At 33.3% G+C, this 24,045-nt stretch overlaps 3 protein-coding genes, 1 long non-coding RNA gene and 1 pseudogene across 7 annotated transcripts; 2 read left to right on the top strand and 3 right to left on the bottom strand.

Annotated features, from left to right (window-relative positions):
- Nucleotides 1-1,023: 1,023 nt before the first annotated feature.
- On the bottom strand, nucleotides 1,024-3,335 carry LOC115702332 (probable carboxylesterase 12). Its single transcript, XM_030629828.2, has 2 exons — nucleotides 2,177-3,335; nucleotides 1,024-1,244 (listed from the first exon to the last, which is right to left on the bottom strand). Exon 1 carries the CDS (start codon nucleotides 3,126-3,128, stop codon nucleotides 2,184-2,186), a length of 945 nt encoding a protein of 314 aa, XP_030485688.2. The 5' UTR covers nucleotides 3,129-3,335; the 3' UTR covers nucleotides 1,024-1,244; nucleotides 2,177-2,183.
- Nucleotides 3,336-9,065: 5,730 nt separating this feature from the next.
- On the top strand, nucleotides 9,066-17,169 carry LOC115702913 (presequence protease 2, chloroplastic/mitochondrial-like). Its single transcript, XM_030630379.2, has 19 exons — nucleotides 9,066-9,461; nucleotides 9,656-9,839; nucleotides 10,056-10,230; nucleotides 10,317-10,449; nucleotides 10,577-10,647; nucleotides 11,273-11,356; nucleotides 11,531-11,621; nucleotides 12,096-12,616; nucleotides 12,738-12,902; nucleotides 12,995-13,213; nucleotides 13,298-13,425; nucleotides 14,198-14,387; nucleotides 14,606-14,689; nucleotides 14,786-14,883; nucleotides 15,346-15,610; nucleotides 15,700-15,862; nucleotides 15,945-16,125; nucleotides 16,294-16,365; nucleotides 16,640-17,169. The coding sequence occupies exons 1-19, from the start codon at nucleotides 9,167-9,169 to the stop codon at nucleotides 16,779-16,781; spliced, it is 3,261 nt and encodes a 1,086-aa protein (XP_030486239.2). The 5' UTR covers nucleotides 9,066-9,166; the 3' UTR covers nucleotides 16,782-17,169.
- On the bottom strand, nucleotides 16,637-19,133 carry LOC133032639 (uncharacterized). The gene is made up of 2 exons (XR_009685229.1): nucleotides 19,004-19,133; nucleotides 16,637-17,253 (listed from the first exon to the last, which is right to left on the bottom strand). It is a non-coding gene; the product is annotated as an uncharacterized LOC133032639 (long non-coding RNA).
- Nucleotides 19,134-19,772: 639 nt separating this feature from the next.
- LOC115717787 (probable carboxylesterase 5) lies at nucleotides 19,773-21,179 on the bottom strand (annotated as a pseudogene).
- Nucleotides 21,180-21,376: 197 nt separating this feature from the next.
- On the top strand, nucleotides 21,377-23,669 carry LOC115703616 (uncharacterized). 4 transcript variants are annotated; one of them, XM_030631113.2, is made up of 4 exons: nucleotides 21,377-21,432; nucleotides 21,688-21,754; nucleotides 22,319-22,649; nucleotides 22,753-23,669. In XM_030631113.2, the coding sequence occupies exons 3-4, from the start codon at nucleotides 22,328-22,330 to the stop codon at nucleotides 23,469-23,471; spliced, it is 1,041 nt and encodes a 346-aa protein (XP_030486973.2). In that variant the 5' UTR covers nucleotides 21,377-21,432; nucleotides 21,688-21,754; nucleotides 22,319-22,327; the 3' UTR covers nucleotides 23,472-23,669. The 4 variants fall into 4 exon arrangements, with proteins under 4 accessions (XP_030486973.2, XP_030486880.2, XP_060962684.1 ...); XM_030631020.2 differs by having other exon boundaries at nucleotides 22,316-22,649; XM_030630978.2 differs by lacking the exon at nucleotides 21,377-21,432 and adding an exon at nucleotides 21,454-21,602 and having other exon boundaries at nucleotides 22,316-22,649.
- The last annotated feature ends 376 nt before the right edge of the window (nucleotides 23,670-24,045 follow it).

Genomic DNA, 24,045 nt, shown 5'->3' with positions numbered 1-24,045 from the left:
AGTCTGTATTGACAAACATGAAAAAGTTGGGGGTCATTCGTGCTCAGTTTGATTCCTCTAATGCTACCTGCATCTAAGTTGTTTTCTAAAATACGCGAGACGATATTAGCTGCCATGATAAAAAGATAAGGAGATAGAGGATCTGTTTGTCTAATACCACACTCTGAGGTGAATTTACTAACCTTGCCTCCCATTAAAGCAAATGTTGAACGAAGTCGTAAAGATGTACTGGCGGACCCAATTATAAAATTTGTCCAAGCCTTGAAGTTACGGAGCACATGATCCATAAATTATCAGCTCAATTTATCATATGTTTTGACCAGATCAATTTTAATAGCAAAGAGGCCTTGTTTTCTTTTTTTGCGCTTAAAAAAGTGGATGATCTCTTGGACTAAAATATTATTATCTTGGATATTCCACCCTAGGACAAACGTTGTCTGAGTAGGACAGATAAGCCTTGAAAGGACCCTTCGAATTCTATTCACAATATTTTTCAAGATAACCTTGTAAGTAACATTGAGAAAAAATATCAATCTGAATTGAGACACTTTTTTAAGGTTGGAAACTTTGGGTATCAGAACAACATTTGTTTCGTCAATTCCTTTATGCATAAACTCAGATTGGAAAAAATCCACCTTACTTAACCAAGTTTACCATTCTTTATTTTAGTAAACAATACGATGAGAATTATTACCATACCTTTGGCTTACACGCATAGCTCTCTCTCTATATATAAATACATAAATATTGTTTTTGTTTGAGTAATCAAGTCCACATTTAGTTTAGAAAGAACCAATACTAATTACTAAAGTCTTGAATTGCTTGTAAAAGAAGTTCTCTAAGGTCGTTTTGCGACCATAATGGTTATTTACAAAACACTCGTACAGTGCAAAGAATATGTTATTATAATTCACATATATATACTCATACATTTTTTATTAGTAAAATCACACCATACACAACATTAATCCCATTAATAACAGTATCTATTAACTAAACAGGTAACAGTACTAACGCATAATGTAATTGTAAGATAAGATCTAAAATATTATTCAACACCACGTTATTATTAGAAACAAACAAGTCACAGGTCTACACCATTCTGGCCAAGTTTTCAAAAAGAAAACAAAAGGTAGTTTAACTTTTATTTATTATTTTCTAAACGAAATTAAGTATATCTTATTTTTCCTTAGCTAGTTCCACTGTTGTCCCTATCTTCCACAATCAATAATGTGAAAAGACTCCTGTTGAAAATTACAAAGCCACTTGTCACGTAGCTATAATAGCTAGTCAAAGTACTCCATGCAATGCATATATATACTATACAAGTTAACAATATAATAAAAAAAAAAAACTCTTTGTACAATTTATGATAATGATTTACCCTGATAACTAATATCGTTTTTAAACCATATAACCTAAAAATTTTCACTTAGTACAAAATTTACTCCACAATTCCTATTACAGAATTATGTATCATGCATTGAGATTTTTTTTTATATCAAACATGTATTTAGCTAGAATGATGTGATATGTTTACCTATATAATATAATTCTCCAATTATTTTTAATCATTTTGATTTTAATGATATTTTAATTACCAATATTATAATTTAAAATTAATTTTTAATTATATGTATGTCTAATTTTATAAAAGTATATAAATTAATTAAATAATTTTATTAAAATGAAATGGTTCTAAGATTTATAGAGAGTAAGTTTTTTTAAAAAATAAGCTTCAATACTAAAAGAAAATTGATATAGACCTCTACAAATATAAGAACATTACTATTGGGTATCAGTAGTATGTATGACTTTTTAGATGAATTGTCTTACGATTAACTAATAATATTCTCAAAAAAATTATTGCATTAAATTATATAAAACACCATGATAAAAATATTAACATTAGAAATTGTTACCTTTTATATTTCCCTAAATTTAAGTAGTATTTAAGCATTATTACTTTTATATCATTGTATTAAATTAATTTATATTTAATAATTTGAAATTATAAAATACTGTTAAAATAATCAAATACTAATTAACTCATAAGAGAAAATTAGCATGTTGGTTATGGAAAACTCAGTCATTTCTTATATTAGTTAATATTGTATATAACAATACCAAAACATAATTACTTATACTGTAATTTATCATGGTTTGTAGTTTGTACCTTTTTTTCATTGATTGATAAAGCTAGAGATTTGAGCCATAAACTCAACAGCATTAGCAGAATTTGGATTGAACAAATGGAAGACATGACCTTCTCCTTTGGTCTCCACCACCTCAACACAACCATCCCACCCACTCTTCTTCAACACTTCCTTATAAAACCACCCACGATCCTTCAACCCATCTTTCTCCGCCACACAAACCATCACTCTTCCACAACCCAACTTCCCCACATTCGGATCCTTACTCGGGTTTATCAACGGATCATCCGACCCATTATTCGACGACGGGTTAACAAACTTCCACAACATACCCGGATAAGCTTCATCTCCGCTACTTCCTCCGTCCTTGCCTTCATCTCCGATCGGTTCCTTCCCCCAGAAATACGGATGAATTAAAACAATCCCTCTCAGATTAATTCCCTCAAAACCCGCTCGGAGTGCCACGTGGTGGGCAATGTTACCGCCGGCGCTATCTCCAGCGAGAAAAACTCTTCCGAAATCAACTAAGGAATTGAGCCACTCGTTTGGGCCTTTAGCGTTGGAATGGGCTAAGGCCCATTTGAAAACGGCCCATGAATCGTCGTAAGCGGCTGGAAGAGGGTGCTCGGGGGCTAATCGGTAATTTACTGAGATAATAGCTATGTTTGCTTGAGATGAAAGAGAGTTGAGGTGGTTATGGTAAACGGGAGAGAAGGCGGTTTCGACGCAGAAGCCACCGCCGTGAAAGTAAACGAGGAGAGGGAGTTTGGTTTGAATTGAGCCGGCCGATTTGGGTATGTAAAGCCGAGCTGATAAAGTTGTTTCGGGAGAGATAACGACGTCGTTTGAGTTAACGCCGGTTTCGGGGTCGAGGGAAGCGGAGACGGTGGCTGTTCCGACGAGACGCTCAATTTGGCCATTTTTGTAGAGTTTGATAAGAGGAGAGAGATCTTGAGCTATTTCATTATCCATGCTTAGAATTTGATTGATGGGATTGGATGAGAGTCATTCAAGCATGGTGATTTTATATTTTGTATTTAATGGAAATAAATGTACGTTTTGCATTGTTTAACCAAAAAAAAATGTTAGGAACTCTTTTAGGTTAATATTAATAAGGTAATGGTAAAGTGTAATATTATTTATTTGTTTTTGAAGGTTTAGTCTTGGAATGTTATTCCCCTAGTAAAATAATTATCCTTCAGATGGTAATGTTCATACCTTGAAAAAAGGTAAGATTTAATTATTACTTTCTATTATATTAATTTGAATAATATTTTTGAATTAATAAATAAATTTAATTATCAATAATATTATCATTTATTATAAATAAAATATTACAATATATATTTAGTGAGTGAACAAAAATAAATAACATATTGATAAAATATATAGAAATATTCATTTTAATTAATAAAAAATACAAGAAAATTTAATATTTAATAATTAATAAATATATTTTCTTTAATAAATTATTTTATTTTTATATATAATTAACATTAAATATATATAATAAAAAAATACTTTTTATTTTAATTTTTTAAAATAATATATAAGATTTTTATACTCAACCAAATAATTTAATTAACAGTAATATGATTACATATTACTCTACACTGCCAAACAGAATTTACACATTTCCCTATAATCATATTCTCCTTCATAATTTCTCTATAATCAAATTATTTTGAACACTCCCAAAAATGTGAGTTTCATTCTTTGGAGAAAACTGTTTCAAATTAAATTGGGGTATAATAATTAAATAAAAAAAATCACAAAATAAACGGTTGCTTCCACTTTACAAGATGCTAAAATTGGTGCCCGTAATCTCTAGATCATACTAACTTCATATTATTTTTAGCACTATGTTGTGGAAGGAAAATAGATAAAATTAAAAAGGTTTACTATTCGAGATAAACATGAATAATGCTCACTACTCACGTATAAAATTGTGAGGGGGCGTTTGGTATGAGGTGTTCAAAATAATTTGGTTATAGGGAATATTATGAAGGAGAATATGATTATAGAGAAATGTGTAAACTGTATTTGACTGTGTAGAATAATATGTAATCATATTCCCATTAATTGAATTATACTGTTTGGTTGAGTACAGGTATCTTATATATTATTTTAAAAAATTAAAATTAAAATATTTTTTTATTGTGTCTATATAATGTTAATTATACATAAAAATAAAATAATTATTCATTAAAGAAATATATTTATTAATTAGAAAATATTAAATTTTATTGTATTTTTTATTAATTAAAATGAATATTTGTATATATCACTATGTTATTTATTTTTGTTCGCTATGTCATTTATGTATATCATTCTCATAAAATTTATATATAATGCATATATATATATTATTGCTAATAACATAATAAAAATAAATCTGTTATAAAAAAACCGATCTTACAGACTAAATATATATACATCATAATATTTTGTTTATAATAAATTATAATATTAATGGTATTTAAATTTATTTATTAATTTAAAAATATTATTCAAATTAATATAATGGAAGGAAATAATGAATCCCAACCTTTTTTAATGTATCAACATTACTCTCTTCAAGGGTATTTATATTACCAAGGGAATGACATTTCAAGATTAAATCCTCCAAACAAACAAGGTAATGTTTAACATTATCATTCCCTTACTAACATTAACCCAGTCCAAACATATAAAATGAATTGTTATGAATGGAGTAAACATTGTTTGTGTAATGAAATTGAAGCTTTGTAGATTTAATACTGGTTCTGTTGACACTACTTTAAACAATGGAGGACCCAGAGCATGGAACATCTCAATTGATTAACTTATTGATTAAATAAAAGATTTGTTAAAATAAGTATTATATACTTAAAATAATAAAAAATTACTACATAACAATATAATTTTAATATATTAATATGTAATAGTACACATTGTGTCAATTTAAAAAAATTAAAAAATTTCATATTTTTTTAAAGAAAAAATAAGTGAAAAAAATGAATTTGATTGGTTTGAGATTTGAAAATAATTTTATGTTTTTGAAAACTTAAAAAGTAGGAATACACGTAAGAATACTTGATTGGTTTAGTGTTTTCAAAAATTAAATTTGAATATGATTTTGAGTTTTAAACTAAAAAATGAAAACAACAATTTTATGTTTTCTATTTTTCAAATCATTGAATCTAAAAACTCTTCAAATACTCTCTTAGGTGGCGTTTGGTTGGAGGCAATAAAATATAATGGAATGGAAAGGAAACCATTTTCATTCCATTCATTTGTTTGGTTGCATTTTAAAGTATTGGAATGACATTCCAATAGAATGCTCTTTCCACCATTTTGGTGGAATGACTATTCCATTTTAAAAAGAAATGAATGACCATTCTAATGTAACAAGAAAAAAAATTTAATTATTTTAAGATTCCTAACCAATCACAAGTCCAACTTTTAAAACTCAAAAACACAAAATTACACTACAACCAATCACATTTTTAAAAATAATTTTTCACATACAAAATTCAAATTTTTGTTTCCAAAACACTCTTTTAGAAAACACAATTTTTAAATCTCAAACCCATTATATGTATCTAAATCTACAAAATAGCACATACATAATAAAAAATAAATTATGAGAAATAAACTAAAAATATACACCATGATAAATGCACATAAATAAAAAATAACTAAAAAATATTCTGAAAATACACAAAAAATTCGATACCGAAGATATAGATATTAAGGAAAGCTTTTCATTTTCTTCAGGATAAGTGGAACGAGTTGGCAACCTACGCCATGCTTTTCAACAAAATCTCATGGTAGGGATCTTACACATTCATGCCTTATTTTTTTAAGGATAAATGTTGTTTTAAGAATTATTGAATCAGAAGCATTTCGGGGACTGTTTTCAACGTGACGAAGACTCGGTTGTAAATCGTTAGGCCTTTTATGAAAAAGGAATTGATAGAGTTAAATTTATATGTAAAAGCACCTTAAAAAACAACTTAAAAAATAATTGTACAACAAAAAATAACTCATAAAAACAAATATAAAAATATTATCAACTTTGTTTATGATTTTTTTTTGTTTAATTTCCTATATTTTAAACTTTGTATATCTTCATTCAACCTTTCATCCAAAAAGATAAAATAGCATAAATTCAAAAATATATTTAGGTACCGTTTGGTAATACTTTTGTTTTCTAATTTTTAAATCACATAATGAAAGTAAAATTTTTGTTTTTAAAAATTTTGTTTTTGAAAAACAAAAATGCGTTTTATAACCACTTTTATTTTTCAATTTTAAAAACAGAAAACAAAAATGTGTTCTGTAAAGTTTATTTTTATTTTTTATTTTATTTAAGTCAAGTCTAGGTTCGAGGTCGGATTCGGGTTCAGGTCAGATGCCGGGTTTAGTGTCAGGGCCGTGGGAGGGGGATTTGGGTCCGGGTTTGGTCGGAGTCTAAAATATTGATTAAGAAAAAAATATATTTAAAAAAATATTGAAACTGATTTTTTTTTTTAAACAAAAATTAATTCTCAATTAAAAAATTAAAAAGTGATAACAGTTTTCTTTTTCAGTTTTATAGAACATGTTTTTAAAATGATTAATTTCACAAATGCACAAAAGCAACAAAAAAACAATAAAAATACAGTTTTACGGAATTTTAAACTTTTTTACGATTTTTTTGATTTTATTTACATAAAATACGGTCTTTTTATGTTGAAATTTTATTCATTTGTTGTTAATTTTTTGTTATATGTATGTTATTTTTTGTTGTTATTTTGATGTTATTTTGATGTTACTTTTATGTTATTTTCTTGTTGATTTTATGTTGTTTTCGTGTTATTTTTTGGAAAACCGTAAAAATGTAAAAAAATATTCTTTGAACGTAAAAATGTAAATATTTTACAAAAAATGGTACCTTATGTAATTATTTCTTTTTAAAAAAAATATTTTTATTTTTCTAATTTTAAAAATAAAAAAGTAATTAAAAAAGTGTTATTAAATGCTACCTTAATTTTTCTCATATTTTCGTAAATTATATCAATCTTTTCCATATATTTGTAAACTCCCCACCCATTTTATTTCATTTTATCTAAATCCATAAAGAAGCCCAAGCCCGTCACAAAAATTATGACATGGCCGTTATCGTTATGTGCCAAATAACAACAAATTTAAATACACGGCAGAGCATAGGGGACGTCTCAACTTTTAGCAGCACATATAATATATTTTTTTTTTTTTCAAAATTAATTTCTAAATTTTTTGTGACTCAAAATTAATTTGTCTTCTCTGAAAGAACGTGCTATGAATTTTTTCTTATTTTGATATTTTATATATAATAATAACAAAAAAAAACTGTTAAAAAGTCTCCTAATGCGTCACGCTAACCATTTATTGATATTTTATTAGTTAATTAGGCCGTTAAAAATCTTCTTAAATTATTAAGATGGGGAATTTTTTCTAATTTTAATTAAGAAAGTATGAAAGTTTAAAAGTTATAATTTAAGGGTGATTCTACAATGCACACTCTTAAAAGGATGTATTGATGCACCCTTAACTTGTTTCGGCATCCAGAAGGATTTTTTAGTCTAATTTTTTTTCATATTCATATACGTTATAGCTATTTAAGATATCCTACAAAATTTTAAAAAATTCGGAATAATTTACAATATAGAAAATAATGTACAAACAGTCTATTTTACATGCGTATAAAATAAAATAGTCACGCGTGCAACACACTGTTTGAACATAGTTTTCGGCGTGTTAAACTTTTCCGAATTTCTTAAAATTTTGCAGGATGTCTTAAATAACTGTAACGTACATGACCATGAGAAAAAATTTGACTAAAAAATTATTTCGGATACAAAAACAGTTAGGGGTGCATCAATATATCTATTTTAAGAGGTGCATTATAGAATTTTCCATAATTTAATACATGTTAAAATAATTTTGGGTGATTCTACAACGCACTCCCTTCAAAGGGATGTACTGATGCAACCTCTACTTGTTTTGGCATTCAAAAAAAAATTTAGTCTATTATTTTTTTCATATTCATGTACATTATAGCTATTTAAGATATCCTACAAAATTTTGAGAAATTCGAAATAATTTACATTATAGAAAATAATGTTCAAACAGTCTATTTTACACACGTATAAAATAAAATAGTCACGCGTGCAACACATTACTTGAACGTAATTTTCAGTGTGTTAAACTTTTCCGAATTTTTTAAAATTTTGCAGGATGTCTTAAATAAGTATAATTAACATGACCATGCGAAAAAATTTGACTAAAAAATTATTTCGGATACTAAAACAGATAAAGATGTATTGGTGTATCCCTTTTAAGGGGGTACATTATAGAATTTCCCAATAATTTTAAAAACTTAATTTACTACATTTAAATTTTTTTTGGGAAATTCTATAATGCACCCCCTTAAAAGGAGTATATCGATACATCTCTATCTGTTTTAGTATCTGAAATAATTTTTAGTCAAAATTTTTTTCATGGTCATGTAAATTATGGCTATTTAAGAAATCCTGTAAAATTTTAAGAAATTCGGCAAAGTTTAACACGTTGAAAATTGCGTTAAAGCAGTGTGTTGCACGCGTGACTATTTTATTTTATACGCGTGTAAAATAGACGGTTTGAACATTGTTTTCTATACTGTAAATTATTCCGAATTTCTCAAAATTTTGTAGGATATTTTAAATAGCTATAACGTACAAGGATATGAAAAAAAATTAGATTAATTTTTTTTTTAGATGCCGAAATAAGTAGAGGGTGCATCAATACATCCCTTTTAAGGGGGTGCATTGTAGAATCACCCATTTTTTTTTAAGTAATAAAAATTCTAATTCGCATTTTCTATTTAACCCTCTTAATTACACATAATACCAAAATTAACCACAAAATATAGATAATATATAAACCTGACTACACCCTCATCTCTAATTCCTTTTCGCTGCAACTTTCTACTTCTACCGCTCTTACGAAAGCTCGCCACAACAATGGAGAGGGCGACTCTACTTCGCTCTTCCATAGCCTGCAATCGAATTTTCTCATTTCGTTCCGCTACTAGGCGCGGTCTCTCCTCTTCATCTCGCTCTGGTTCATCGCCATTTTCATCTTCTTCTTCTTCTTCAAGAAACCGCTCCATTCCCAATATCAACGGGCGCTCTCTTCTCCGCCGCCAATGGAGATTACTACGCACTTCCACCTCGTCTTCTTCATTTCGTCTCCACAAGCACTTCTCTACTCTCTCTCCGCGAGCCGTCGCCACTCCCACTCAATCTTCTTCCTCAGGTACAGTTGAAGCTCGTTTTTTAATTTTATTTTTTTTATTGTTTTTATCCAGTCAATGAAAGTAAAATCCCTAGCTTTGATGCCTTACCTGCTGTATTTCATTTTGGAAAGTTTGGGGTTTTAGAATTTATCTGGGATTGAAATGAATGGTTTAATAATGTTGATTTTTTTTTTTTAATTGTTGGTTGGTTCAGAATTTTCTGGGGTCCAGGATGAGGTTGTGGAGAAGCTTGGTTTTGAGAAAGTTTCCGAAGAGTTTATCGGAGAGTGTAAGTCGAAAGCTGTGCTCTTTAGACATAAAAAGACTGGAGCTGAAGTGATGTCGGTGTCCAACGATGATGAGAATAAGGTTTTTGGCATTGTTTTCCGTACGCCACCGTAAGTACTATGCAGTACGCTTAACAATGCTTCAAAAAGATGTATATTATTTAGAAGTAGATAGCGAATGATAACATAGTTTGCAATGTCTACAAACCTTCTTGAGCAACTCATATCATGAATATGCAGGTTTTTACTTGTTGAATGAATGGTGTGAGAAACTCTTGTAATTGATCAAGTTGTTTGCTTACTTTTTTAATCTAATTGTTGATACAGGAAAGATTCTACTGGCATTCCGCACATATTGGAGCACAGTGTGCTGTGTGGCTCAAGAAAGTATCCTCTGAAAGAACCATTTGTTGAATTATTGAAAGGGAGCTTGCATACTTTTCTGAATGCATTCACCTATCCTGATAGAACTTGTTACCCGGTTGCTTCCACAAATACAAAGGTGGAAAAAATGGAAACAAAGTTGCTTCTAGTTGTTGTTATGTATACTACATTTAATCCTAAAACATGGTTGTTGTTTGCTTATAGGATTTCTATAATCTCGTTGATGTGTACCTAGATGCTGTTTTCTTTCCTAAGTGCGTGGAGGATTTTCAGACATTCCAACAAGAGGGATGGCACTATGAACTCAACAATCCTTCTGAAGAAATAAGTTACAAAGGTTGACGAGTTTCCCTATGCATTAAGTTCTCTTTTTGTTATTTCTTGGATTACTCTTGATCTAAGTTATTTCTTTGTATCTTATGGAATTCTTTCGTTTACATAAAATTATTTTCTTTGTATTTTAGGGGTTGTTTTCAATGAGATGAAGGGAGTTTACTCCCAGCCTGATAACATTTTAGGGCGATCTGCTCAACAGGCAAGTTTCCTTTCTTCTTCAATTTTTGGTTTGTACGACTCTATTTTGGATCCTTTACGGAACATCTCAACCATATTTGATTAGATTGTGCAAGGAAGTTGGAGAAGTTATAATTTATATGCCATTGAGTGATATTTTTTGGATAAATTGTTGCTTACAGTGCCTCCAAGTAAATTGTGTAATACAGTTGCACTCAATAGAAACATTCACCGTAAAGAAACATTGAACTGCATTTCTCACTTCACTTGTATTCCAATCGCTTCACCTCAACATTTTCTTGTATTCCATTGCACATCATTGTCTACCACATTCCTACATATTCCAACTACTCTTTTTTTACTCATCTATGTTTTATATTTTGGCCTTGTATTTTGTGGTTTCTTGAAGTCAGTGATTTCTGGTTCATTGTTGTGCTTGTTATCCATTTTAGTATCATGTCGAGTTGCAGCTATTGGTTTATATTGCTAATTGGATATTGCAACTAATTGGCTGACATGTCTTGCTTTACTTTTTGTGTGCAACAAGGGTTGTAGTACTACTAGAGTACTAGATTATCATGTGATTTTGTCCTCTTTCTCTTGAGTTATTGTTTCTTTCCAAAATTTCAATGCAATTTGTTTTGTAGGCTCTCTGTCCAGACAATACCTATGGTGTTGATAGTGGAGGCGATCCAAAAGTTATTCCTAACCTCACATTTGAAGAATTTAAGGTTTGATTTGGTCATTAAAATGAAGAATTCTTGTTCTAATGCATTAGATTAGCATACGCTTTCAAATTCAAGCTATAGTTGCACAGAAGCTGCTACTGTATTTTATGCTTCTTTTTCTTCTTAATTTATTATTGTTAATGGTAGATTTGCATCTCTAACTGCTAAGTTGTGCAGGATTTTCACCGTAAATATTACCATCCCAGCAATGCTAGAATATGGTTTTATGGAGATGATGATGTCAGTGAGCGTCTTCGCATTTTAAGTGGTACTGCATGAATCTGCTTATTTATATATATCATATATGTTTGTACATTTAACTGTGCTCATAAATACATGCGAGCTATGAGTTGGTGCTGGATTTGTTTGGGATTGTAGAAAAGAAGTGTTTTTCTTTCAAGTAAAATGAAGTCTAGGCTATAGTTGCGCAACACTTGATTGAACATGTCCATCTTTCCATTTAAACTAGAGCAATTAAACCATAATATAAAAGCCTGAATAATGAGCTTAACTCTTATTTAGTTTTGTAAAGCTCTAGTAAATGCGGTTATGGACTTAAGAAAACATAAGGAATTTGCAAACTAAACAAAAACAGTTCTAGAGGGTGAAATGCAAAAAAGAAGCAAGTGAAACCTCTTAGATGAGTTCATGTTAATGATTTTTATGAGTGAAAGTTTTAGAATTTAGAAATATGAATAAAATGTGGTATGGGTATCTTATTCACTTGTCTCACTCTTTGCAGAATATTTAAATATGTTTGATGCAAATTCAGCTCCTAATGAATCGAGGATTCAACCTCAAAAGCTGTTTTCAGAGCCTATTAGGATTATTGAGAAATATCCTGCTGGTGAAGAGGGTGATTTGAAGAAGAAACACATGGTATGTCTTAATTGGCTTCTCTCTGAAAAGCCATTAGACCTGGAAACTGAGCTCACCCTTGGATTTTTGGATCATCTTATGTTGGGAACTCCTGCTTCTCCCTTGAGGAAAATCTTGCTCGAAAGTGGGCTTGGAGAGGCTATTGTAGGAGGTGGGGTAGAAGATGAGCTCCTTCAGCCTCAATTTAGTATTGGGTTGAAAGGTGTTTCAGAAGATAACATTCAGAAGGTAGAAGAATTAGTAATCAGTACATTAAAAAAATTAGCAGAGGAAGGTTTTGATACAAATGCCGTGGAAGCATCAATGAATACGATTGAGTTTTCTCTTCGGGAGAACAACACTGGATCATTTCCCCGTGGTTTGTCCCTAATGCTTCGGTCCATTGTAAGCTATTTTATGTTTTCTTACTTTTCTTTTTTTCTTTGAAATGTCTGTGAGTTGGGTTTTTGTCCTTTCCCGTCAATACCTGATTCCTTTTATATGCTTTGGTCTTTTCTTTTCATAGGGTAAGTGGATATATGACATGGATCCCTTTGAGCCTTTGAAGTATGAGAAACCCTTAATGGCCCTTAAAGCCAGAATAGAAAGTGAAGGTGCCAAAGCTGTTTTCTCTCCTCTTATAGAGAAATTCATTTTGAACAATCCACACCGAGTTACAATAGAAATGCAGGTGAGTGACTTTTCATTTGAGCACATGAGTTTGTATATAGGTGATGTATTGAATTGGGACATTGGTTTCTAACAAGAGAATTTATCTATCAGCCTGATCCAAAGAAAGCTTCTCTTGAGGAAGCAGCTGAGAAAGAAGCATTGGATAAAGTTAAAGCCAGCATGACTGAAGAAGATCTTGCTGAACTAGCACGCGCTACACAAGAATTGCGGCTTAAGCAGGAAACTCCTGATCCACCGGAAGCTTTGAGAGCTGTTCCTAGCCTTTCTCTTCAGGACATTCCCAAAGAACCTATACATGTTCCCACTGAGGTCATCATCCTAACATTGTGTTTTTCTCCTATTGATTTCTCCTTTTGGGTTTGATAGTCCTAAGTACTTTTTTCTTACATGTAGATGGGAGATATTAATGGAGTAAAGGTTTTGAAGCATGACCTTTTCACCAATGATGTCCTCTATGCAGAAGTTGTTTTCAACATGAGCTCACTGAAGCAAGAGCTTCTTCCTCTTGTACCTCTTTTTTGGTAAGGTGTCTTCAATATAATTATTCCTTGATGTATGTTTATTTTAGTTCCTAAGAGGGCATAGCAACGATCTCAAACAAAATTGAATATTATATCAATGTTCATAGGAGGGAATGATACATTTGGCTAGAATTTAAGCTCAGTGATTTTATTTAAACTTGGATTGATATATCTATGTGGCCAGCTGAATGCTATTTTTTAAGTATTTGGGAGGATTATAGATCTTAATTGTGAGAATTTTAAATTGCCTATATGATCACTTTGGCAGTGTTTTAACAGTTTATAATTAGTCAAGAAATGCTTAGTGTCATAAATTAAACATAATTGCAACTGTCCTTTTATTTTCTTTGCCCCCTGTGAACAAACTGCTTCCTGTACAATGTTTCACAAGGAAATGCTTTCTGTTTCTGTTAGCTAAAAATTACTGCGTAGGATGCTCCCAGTGTAAGTAATAATAAGTAAATGACAGAGCAGCTATTGTTGATTACTCTTTGAAAAAAACTAAGGAATGAGCCCTTTGAAGGAGCAGATAACATCAGTCTTCTAAAAGTAGGTCTGGAGTTTCTATTGCACGTTGTAGATCATGATCTCATATTCAAGAAATCAGACATAGGGTCCTAGTCTAATAAAAATAGTTGTATACGTAAAGCAGTGATAGTAACAATTACTATTAATTATCTCTGTGAAGTATTTTAAATTTGTTTCAAGCAGCTTCAGGGTCTTAATTATACATGAGCTTAATAGGTTCCTTCTCTGACTATGTTCTTGACAGTCAATCATTGCTGGAGATGGGTACAAAAGATTTATCTTTTGTGCAGCTTAATCAATTGATTGGGAGGAAAACTGGAGGCATATCAGTTTATCCACTAACATCATCTGTTCGTGGCAAGGAGGATCCTAGTAGGAATATAATTGTTCGAGGCAAAGCCATGGCAGGACGTGCTGAAGATCTATTCAACCTGGTATTTAACAATTTTCTTGCCAATACGCATGTATATTTAGGGAATCATCTGGAAAAAGAAAGTTGGAAATCATCCCATTGACATTTCAAATGTCTTCTTTTTAAGATGTTCTCTTAACTCATCCAAGGCTTTTACTGAGCTGAAGAATGTGTGGAACACATAGCTTGGTTGAAGGTTGTGATTTGCACTATATAATGCCATATGTTATAATTTTGTAGGTTAACTGTGTTCTTCAAGAAGTTCAGTTCACTGACCAGCAGCGGTTTAAACAATTTGTTTCCCAAAGCAAAGCAAGAATGGAGGTATATATGACTTTAAGTAGTGAAAAATGGAACTGGAGTAGATCCCAACCTCTCACTACTTGATCTCACTATGTCTTCTTTTTTATTTTCTGCCAGAACCGTTTAAGAGGCAGTGGACACGGGATCGCAGCTGCTAGGATGGACGCAAAGTTAAATGTTGCAGGGTGGGTTTCTGAACAAATGGGTGGCGTCAGGTTAGTCTCGAACTCAATCAAGTATCAATTTATTCTTCTTTGGCCAACTCACGGCCTAGCATGTCCATTGATCAGTATTCTGAAGTATTTAGTTCACCAAGTTGGGAGTTGCCCTTACTTGTAGTATTTAGCAATGATATTGCTGATGTGAGGCTTGGACTGTCACTTTTTTCATCAGCTGATACCCAACCTAGCTTCTTCTTCATCTAATTACTCAAGAAAGTTGGAAATTAGTCTTCAGATTGTTCTTTTAACATTGCTTATAACCTGTTCCCCCTTCAAAGATGTAACATTAGCTGTAGTTCTTTTAGTTCCATATATAGTCCAATGCCATTCTTTACATTGTTATTTGACAAGTGCTTGTCGTTTTGGTTTATTGGTTTATCGTACTTATGCTTTGGTAGAAGAGATTGGTGTACTTTCTTAACTTGAATACTTAAAGAACATTTTGTCTTCTTATAGTTACTTGGAGTTCTTGCAAACTCTCGAAAAAAAAGTTGATCAAGATTGGGAGGGAATTTCTTCATCTCTTGAGGAGATACGCAAAAGCTTACTATCTCGTAATGGCTGCTTAATAAATATGACCGGAGAGGGGAAAAACCTCACCAACTCAGAAAAATATGTTAGCAAATTTCTTGATTTGCTTCCCACCAGCTCTCCTTATGAAACAACGACTTGGAATGCACGATTGTCATCTGGAAACGAGGCCATTGTGATACCTACGCAGGTGCAGATGCTATTATTTTCTTCTTGTACCTGTTTCTTCTTTTTCCTTTTAATCTAGATTAATTGAATTTTAAACTTGTTTTTTTATAGGTTAATTATGTTGGGAAAGCAGCCAACATATACGAGACAGGTTATCAGCTCAGTGGGAGTGCATACGTTATTTCAAAATATATCGGTAATACATGGTTGTGGGATCGCGTTAGAGTTAGTGGGGGTGCTTATGGTGGTTTTTGTGACTTTGATTCTCACTCAGGTATTACTTCATACTGTTACCATGTTGATATGGAACTCTTAAATGTTAATTCAGAATCTTACTCTGAACTTTCTTCATGTAGGAGTATTTTCTTTCTTATCTTACCGTGACCCAAATCTATTAAAGACTCTTGATGTATATGATGGAACTGCGGAGTTTCTACGCCAACTAGAAATGGATGATGATACTCTCACAAAGGCCATTATTGGAACCATAGGAGATGTGGATTCATACCAGCTCCCAGATGCCAAAGGTTATAGTAGGTAAGTCGACAACAATTTTCTTCTCTCTGCAGAAATTTCTATATATTTATCATGTTTGGTAGAGTTTGTCAGATCAGTGTAATTAGAAACTTAATATTCTTTATGCAATTTCTGTTCTTCTTACCTCATTTATGAGTTATTCACTTCACTTGTTTCCTTTTCCCTTAGTTTATTGCGCCATTTGTTGGGAGTCACAGATGAAGAGAGGCAATTGAGACGTGAACAGATATTGTCAACCAGGTAACAAACTTTATTATGATTGATGCTTTTGCCTGATAAATGCTCTCTAAACCTGATTCGGATTTCGAGCCTACGTATTTTGATATTTCAAACATAGAACTAGGAAGCCAATGTTGATTGATGACAATAGTTTAATTTTTTACCATTATTTTGATATAACTTGTTAAAAGTAGTTATGTATACTATTTATGATCTGTTCTTTATAATGTCTGAGCAACCTTTGTCAAGTATGTACCGTTCAATTGATCGCTGAGTTTTCGATGAATCTCTGCAGTGTGAAGGACTTTAAAGAATTTGCCGATGCAATCGAATCGGTCAAGGATAAAGGAACTGTAGTTGCAGTTGCCTCTTCAGATGATGTCGATGCGGCTAACAAGGAGCGCAATAATTTCTTCCAAATAAAGAAAGCCCTTTGAGATAAGATTCTTCAAAATGCTGCATAAAGGGGAGGAGCACTTGCTTTTACACTATTTTCCATTCCTTTTCTACTCATTTTTCTCTGACCTTATTTATAAAATTAAAAAAAGCACATAGATAAACATATAAAGCACAAGTGTTTACCAAATCAGGGTGCTCTTTGTATCTTGTCTTTTATTATATTTTTTCTTAAAAAAAAAACTCAAAACATATCATGGTTGCAAAACTGGTGCTGTCACTACTTAGGTTCGACATCTTTTGGTCCAGCGACGGAGCTGGGGGCCGGAGGGTGTCATGGCCCCCCAAATATTTTAAATATTTTTTAAAATTATATGTTAAACCTAATTTAAAAATAAAATAAAATAATTTTATATAACTTTACATGTATTGGCTCCTTGCTGAATTTCGATTGTTTTGGTCCTTCGCTCGAAAGCTTAAAAGTAGTCTAAGACATAAGAAATGAAATAGGCCCTCGCTGGTCTGAGGATTCGTCTTCTTTGGCTGCGAATTCTCAGAGGTGTAGTCAGTCAGTCGTTCGGCTGCAGCTTGAGCAGTGGCGAGATCTGCCACACGCTGCCTTTGCAGCTCTTGTTTAGCCCATGGCTTGAGTCCTTCAAGGAAGTAGAAAAGTCTGTCAACTTCATTCATATCTTTGATGTCGAGCATCAATCCAGAGAACTTCTTCACATAGTCTCGGACTGTCCCGACTTGCTTTAGCTCTCTAAGCTGACGTCGAGCCAGGTAGGCGACATTCTCCGCGAAATTGGGCGTTTAATTCCTTCTTGAGATCTTCCCAAGTGTCGATGGTGCATTTACCATTCTGAATATCTTCATATTTCGTCCTCCACCACAACTTGGCGTCCCCGGACAAATACATGGTAGCTGTTGCTACCTTGGCTTCTTCAGAGTCGGTCCGCACGACCCTAAAGTCGCTCCATGTCAAACGAAAGTTTTGGAGCTCTCGGCATCCCTCGCCCCTCCATAGCATTTGGGCTCGGGTGCTCTCGGTCGGCCATACTCCATACCTCCGTGCCCCCCGGTATTTGCACGCTCTGCTGCTATCATGGTAAGATTTAGCTTGGTTGACATCCCTGCCAATTCTTCCCGGATGGCGGTGACAGACACATTACAATCCTCGATCGTATCATTGAGAGAGTCTTGTAATGCAGCCTGCCCATTTTGTAGTACAGTGATAGCGGCACGCATGCCCGTCGTTGCTTGTTCTAATGCCTTGATGCGATCCTCCATCCGAGGTGCACTCGATGTTCCGCAGCGACATCTCTTCTCTCGATCGCGGTACCACCGGCCAACAAGTTTGCATAGTCTTCGAGCCAACGAGGCAACTTGTTGTTGTGTCACCGTTGGCCCCGAGTTCGATTGTTAGGGGCTGGATCCCCGACCCTCTCGTCCGTGCCATCTAACTCCCCTACGCGCCTCTCAAGCTCTTGAATCCTTTGGGTGTTGCTCACCAGTATGTCGTGTTACCAAGCTTCCCTTTTCTCTTGGCTCGATACCAACCGTCACGGCCGCCTATTGGACACCCCAAGTAGGTGGAACGTGCGGCACTTGCTGGCACACCGAGCTAGCAAGTCAGCCTAAACGCGTCTGCAGGCAAACAAGTTCAAAGGTTAGGCACGATACATGTCTCGCACATGTTGAGTGCAAACAAGAAGCATGAACAAGCAAACACAAAGCGTCCCCCAAGGACCAATCTCACACAATCCACAAGCAAACATATAGACAAATGGCACGCAATGGCCCAACAAAGGCAACAAACAGGCATCACAAAGACCATATAGAAGCATACACAAGAAGCATGGATAAACATCGTTTTATTAATATATGGCCTTGATAGGGCAAGGGAGTACACAGCTGGGCCCCTATCATGCTGGTGACAAGGTGCTTCATAAGTCACCTGGTCACCCCCCCCTAAAGAGCTTATTGGGGTTTTAAGGGATTTCCAGGAACATAGATGATTTTAGCTCTGTAGACATATGTGAAGGAAATACAAATAAAGAAAGCTAAACAACAAAAGATTCCCAACCCCCATGAGGTGCTTGGTGCAAGACTTGACTAATGATCAAGCACCAAGGCATGCTCATGTTACAAAATACCCCAATGAGGTGCTTGGTGCGAGACTTGACTAATGATCAAGCACCAAGGCATGCTCATGTTACAAAATAGCCCTAGTGTGGGTGTGCCATGGGGCAGCACGCCACACCTTGGATGGACTTTTTTTCTGTTAACATACCAATATAGCATCATCCTTGTTCATCAATTAAGACACAGGTGAAGTCCTTGAATTAATATACTAAAAAAAAATTGTTATTTCTTTCCAGTGTTAATTCAATCTGTACCATTTTGTTGATATTGTATTTAATTGGCTCTTAATGTGAGTTTTATATATTATATTGGATCTAGTTTAATTTGTACAACAGTAAAATTCAATCTGCAAGACTGTAAAGTGAATGAGTTATTTTTTTTTTAATGAATATAAAAAATAAATAAAATTTACATAGGGGAATACTGTATTTTTATTTTTTTTTTTAAATTTACGGTTTAGGTTTTCGAAGTGGTTGCAGCGCTAGTTGTAATAGGAGTTTTTATATGATTTTTCGTGTAGGTTGCAAAGAGTTTTTATGTAGAATTTTATAAAAATGCAATAAAAAAATTATTTTGAAGTGTAAAAATAAAAAAGCTCCATTTAAATATTCAATAAAGAAATTAAGTTAAAAATTCTTTCTAAATCATTGAAATTTTAAGATCAAACGAATATTGAAAAGTTCAAACACAATTTAGTATTTGTTAAAATTTGGGAGAATTTTTTTTTTTTCATTAGCCATAATTTCATAATATATATGTTTAGAAAAATGGACTCTTAATTTTTTATTTTTTTAAAAAAATATTCTTTTATCTTTAATAATATAGCACTCATGTTCTAAGGGTCACTTAATCTTTCATTTTTTTTTTGTTAAAAAAAAAAATAAAAGAAATAAATTTGTTGACCAAGTCAACAGCCTTATGAGTGTTGGGTTTAAACAAATGAAAATAGTGAGGATGCCTTTGGAAGTAATTTTGTAATTACTAGGGTGGTAATTACACAGTGTAGTAATTACACTATATTTTAAAATGAAAGGTGTGTTTAGATATGAGATAGTAATTATATATGAATTACTAATATCTTGTTTGGCAAAATAGTTAGTAATTACATGGGAAAATAATATTTTTTAGTAAGTAATGTTTAATATGGAAAGTTTTTAGTAATTACAATGTGTAATTACATTCAATTGAGAATTGGAGAGTGTAATTAGATACCCTCAATTACTTTACAATGTAATTACATAGTCAGACAAACATGTCAAATTGTGTAATTATTGTGTAATTTACATTGTGGCTTTCCAAACACACCCTGAATTTCTCCCATGGTTTCCACCATCTCCACACTCCCACCCCACCCACTCTTACCCAACACCTCCACGTAACGTTTCCCAGCCTCGTACAAATGATCCTTCTCCGCCACAAACACCGACAACTTCTCGCACCCAACTCTCCCCAGATCCTCTGCCGTCGGTCTTATTCTACGATCATACAACCCTTCATTCTCCGGACACATGTACATCCACATGGCATCATCATCTGCCGCACCCCCAAAATAAGGGTGCACCAACACCGCCCTTTCAACTCGGACACCCGATAACCCGATTGACCCGACCCGAGTTAACCATTCATGGGTTATGTTCCCTCCAGCACTATCTCCACCTATGAGAAAACTCGGTTGAGATCAGCGTATTCGTTCAACCAGGCCTCGGGCCCATTACAGTCTTTATGGGCCGAAACCCATTGAATCGCGGCCCATGAATCGTCGTAGCAAGCGGGAATGGGTCGATCCGGAAAAAGCCCGTCGTCGACGGAGACAGCTACGACGTCGGCGGCGGAAACGACGGTGCTGACGAAGTTGTGGAATGTGGTCGAGAAAGGAGATTCCCTGCAGAAAGCTCCGCCGTGGATGTACAAGAGGACGGGAAGCTTCCGACCCGGTTGGAGCGATTTGGGGAGAAAGATTCGGGCTGAGACAGAAAAGTTAGGGTTTGATGATACGACGACGTCTTTGGAACGAACCCCTGTAGTTGGATCGGACTCGGAAGGTGGGATTTTTTCGATTGGGGGTGTGGTTAAGACTATGTGGCCGTCTTTATAGACTGTAAAAAACATGAACTTGTGGGCAATTTCGGTTTCTGGGGAAGACGCCATTTAAGCTGCAAAGTAAGAAGATTGAAGTGTGTATTCTTCTTCTTGTTTTTAATTCAGATTGAATTGAAGTTTGAGATAATTTATAGAGCATTAATCAAAGCAATGACTGATCAAAACGTTGGTATTGTTAGAGGACACCCACCATATAGCTACCGTTCTAGACACCATTTTCCATTAAATCTTACTTAATTCTCCAAATATTATATTAATTGATTCAAGAATTTTTCAGTCCAATTTTGGCGCTTAAAGATATTCTATAACTATTTTTTTTAATGTTATATGAGAGCATAAAAAAATATATATAATATATATATATTAACGTGTGTAAATTTTGCAATATGTTTAAATAATTATAACTTACATCATTATAAAAAATTTGACTAGCATCGGTATATAAAGGTTAGTTATAGAATTTTCCATTGTAATATTTACTTAAAAAGCTCAAGTAATAATTTTTTCTAATCCCTTTTTTAATGTTGTGCTCACTTTACTGTTAATTTCACTTTTGATTTGTATTGACTTTACTACTGATTTGTTTACAAAAGGCATTCCCGCCATAGCTTATTAAGGTTTAACTTTCTTTTAAGGTTTTTGAGTAGTAAGATTAAGATATGTGTAAACCTCCTTTAATCTCATTCTTTCTTTTAACTGTAGAATTATAGTTTTATATCTAATTGGGCAAAAATTCTGGGGCTTGGTGCAGATAAAGGAAGCAATTCAGGTTGGTTTTACTCTCTTTCAAACTATTTAATTTTATTTGAGCTGCTGTGCACACAAGGTGTTTGTTGAAATGCCTCTGTTTTTTTTTTAAGAAATTTGTCAAACTAACAAAAATGAAATGTTAAATTAATAAAATACTCACATTGAATTTACAGTATGGTTGTAATTTTTAGTCCTTTGTGCGACCAAACATAGTTATTTTACTAATAATAATTTTCTTTAAAAGTTATTTGGCGAATATAAAATTTCACAATGACTATTTTTAGAAAACACTGTTGTTTCTTCAATTCTCTTTTTGGTTTTGTGTCTATGATTTCCTTTTGTTTTGGTCCCTACCTTACTTATATTTCTCCATCTAACTTTCAATCCACCCAGCTACCAAAGATTTAATTGAATTTGATTCTGAACTCGCTGTCCTAGCACTGGCATTGCTTTAGATTTCAACTAAATGAACATGTCTATTATATTCTTTCTAGAATTGGGTTAGTGACCTGTTTGGTAAAATTTCCATATGAGTTTTGAGTTATATGTAGTTATTTTGTATTTGCTTTGTACTTTGCAGCAGATTTAGAGTATGGATGTGGCACATTTCTATCTGGACGGCAACACTGACGCTGTTGAGTTTTGTCCGCATAGTCCTTATTACCATGTTTTGGCAGCCTCAACGTACACATTACATGAGGGTGATCAACCCAGCCGATTAGGGAGCATTTCGCTCTTCACTATTGACGCTGAAAAATGTCTCCTTGAGACGTCTTATTGTGTTGAAACCGCGGGAATCTTTGATATAAAATGGAACCCAACTGGGGGCAACTCTGGTCCTTTACTAGCTCAAGCTGATGCCGATGGTTTCTTGAGAATTCATGGTCTCTTGAGCAGTTCAGATGGATCGCAAAGTATGTTTATGATGTTCAATTGACTAATTTTCGATTGGAAGTTTGATTTGAGATATATTGTCATCTCTGTTTTATAATTAGTTTATGTTAACTTTTGGTACAGGATTCTTATTGGAAGAGAAAAATAGTTTAAAGGTTTGTTCTTCAATGTGCCTTTATTTGGACTGGAATTGTTCGGGAACAGACATTACAGTGGGGCTTTCCGACGGTTCAGTGGCAATAACCTCTCTTGCAGAGTCTCATGTTGAGCTAAAACACAAATGGAAAGCTCATGATTACGAACTGTGGACAACTTCCTTTGATAACCACCAACCTCATTTGGTGTACACTGGTTCTGATGACTGCAAATTCAGTGGCTGGGATTTACGCGAGGGTACATCCAAAGCAGCATTTCATAATTCCAAGGCACATAAAATGGGTGTTTGTTGTATTGCCAAGAGCCCCAATGATCCCAACACACTACTTACAGGAAGCTATGATGAGAACTTGAGGCATTGGGATGTAAGATCAATTTCGAGACCTGTGAATGAAGTTTCTCTTGGTTTAGGAGGAGGAGTTTGGAGAATAAAGCATCACCCTTTTGTTCCAGGTTTCGTGTTGGCAGCTTGTATGCATAATGGATTTGCTATTGTCAATATTAAAGGGGGTGAGTTTGAAGTAATTGAAAGATATTCTAAGCACGAGTCACTTGCATATGGAGCTGATTGGCATAGAGAAGAACCTATTCATGGCGAAGAAAGCAAGAACTCGTTGGTCGCTACTTGCTCTTTTTATGACCGACTTCTTAGGATTTGGAGGCCTCAAAGTAATCTTTACATATGAAAAATGTCTCTTGGTACTTCTATCAAGGTTAGTTAAAAACACAATAAAATGATTCTATCTATGTATCTGTACTTTCATTTTGTGAATTGTTTTTCTTTTGATGCATTAACTTTGATCTTTTGTACTGATTATTGTGAAAGAATCAAATTCTGACTTTATTTGAATTCAGCAATGACACCAAATTTAGTCTTTTTAGCTTAGACTAGTTACCTCTGAAATTATTATCTTGCTATTCTAAGACTCCTATTTATAATTTTTTGTTCTTTTAAAAAAGTGTAAGAATAATCAATCTTTGTCCTCTATTTTTTGTATGTTATACTTTAAAGTAAACAATCATTTTAGTGACCATTTTTTTTCCTAATCATTGGTGTCATTATTATTTAATTAAAGGATTGCACTTTTGATTATTTGAAAATGAAGAAAGACATGAAAGATCACTTTTGATAGTGGAAAGTGGAAATGTTGCTTATTGAGAAAGAGAGGCTTAATTCCTTGTACCATAATAGCATTGTTTACTCACAACCTTCTTCCTCATTGTCTAGATACTAAATCTGGACAAGAAATCAAGTACAGA

The sequence above is a fragment of the Cannabis sativa genome, chromosome X, assembly GCF_029168945.1.
Source record: "Cannabis sativa cultivar Pink pepper isolate KNU-18-1 chromosome X, ASM2916894v1, whole genome shotgun sequence".
Lineage (NCBI taxonomy): Eukaryota > Viridiplantae > Streptophyta > Magnoliopsida > Rosales > Cannabaceae > Cannabis > Cannabis sativa.
The sequence above is the reverse complement of the archived record's forward strand: the minus strand, read 5'-3'. Positions and strand labels throughout refer to the sequence as shown.

Coding starts and splice junctions, on each gene's coding strand:
- LOC115702332 (XM_030629828.2), bottom strand. CDS start 3,128: ATGGATAATGAAATAGCTCAAGATCTCTCTCCTCTTATCAAACTCTAC.
- LOC115702913 (XM_030630379.2), top strand. CDS start 9,167: ATGGAGAGGGCGACTCTACTTCGCTCTTCCATAGCCTGCAATCGAATT. Junction 13,214..13,297: donor CTATACATGTTCCCACTGAG/GTCATCATCCTA, acceptor TCTTACATGTAG/ATGGGAGATATTAATGGAGT. Junction 15,611..15,699: donor CCATTGTGATACCTACGCAG/GTGCAGATGCTA, acceptor GTTTTTTTATAG/GTTAATTATGTTGGGAAAGC.
- LOC115703616 (XM_030631113.2), top strand. CDS start 22,328: ATGGATGTGGCACATTTCTATCTGGACGGCAACACTGACGCTGTTGAG. Junction 22,650..22,752: donor CAGTTCAGATGGATCGCAAA/GTATGTTTATGA, acceptor CTTTTGGTACAG/GATTCTTATTGGAAGAGAAA.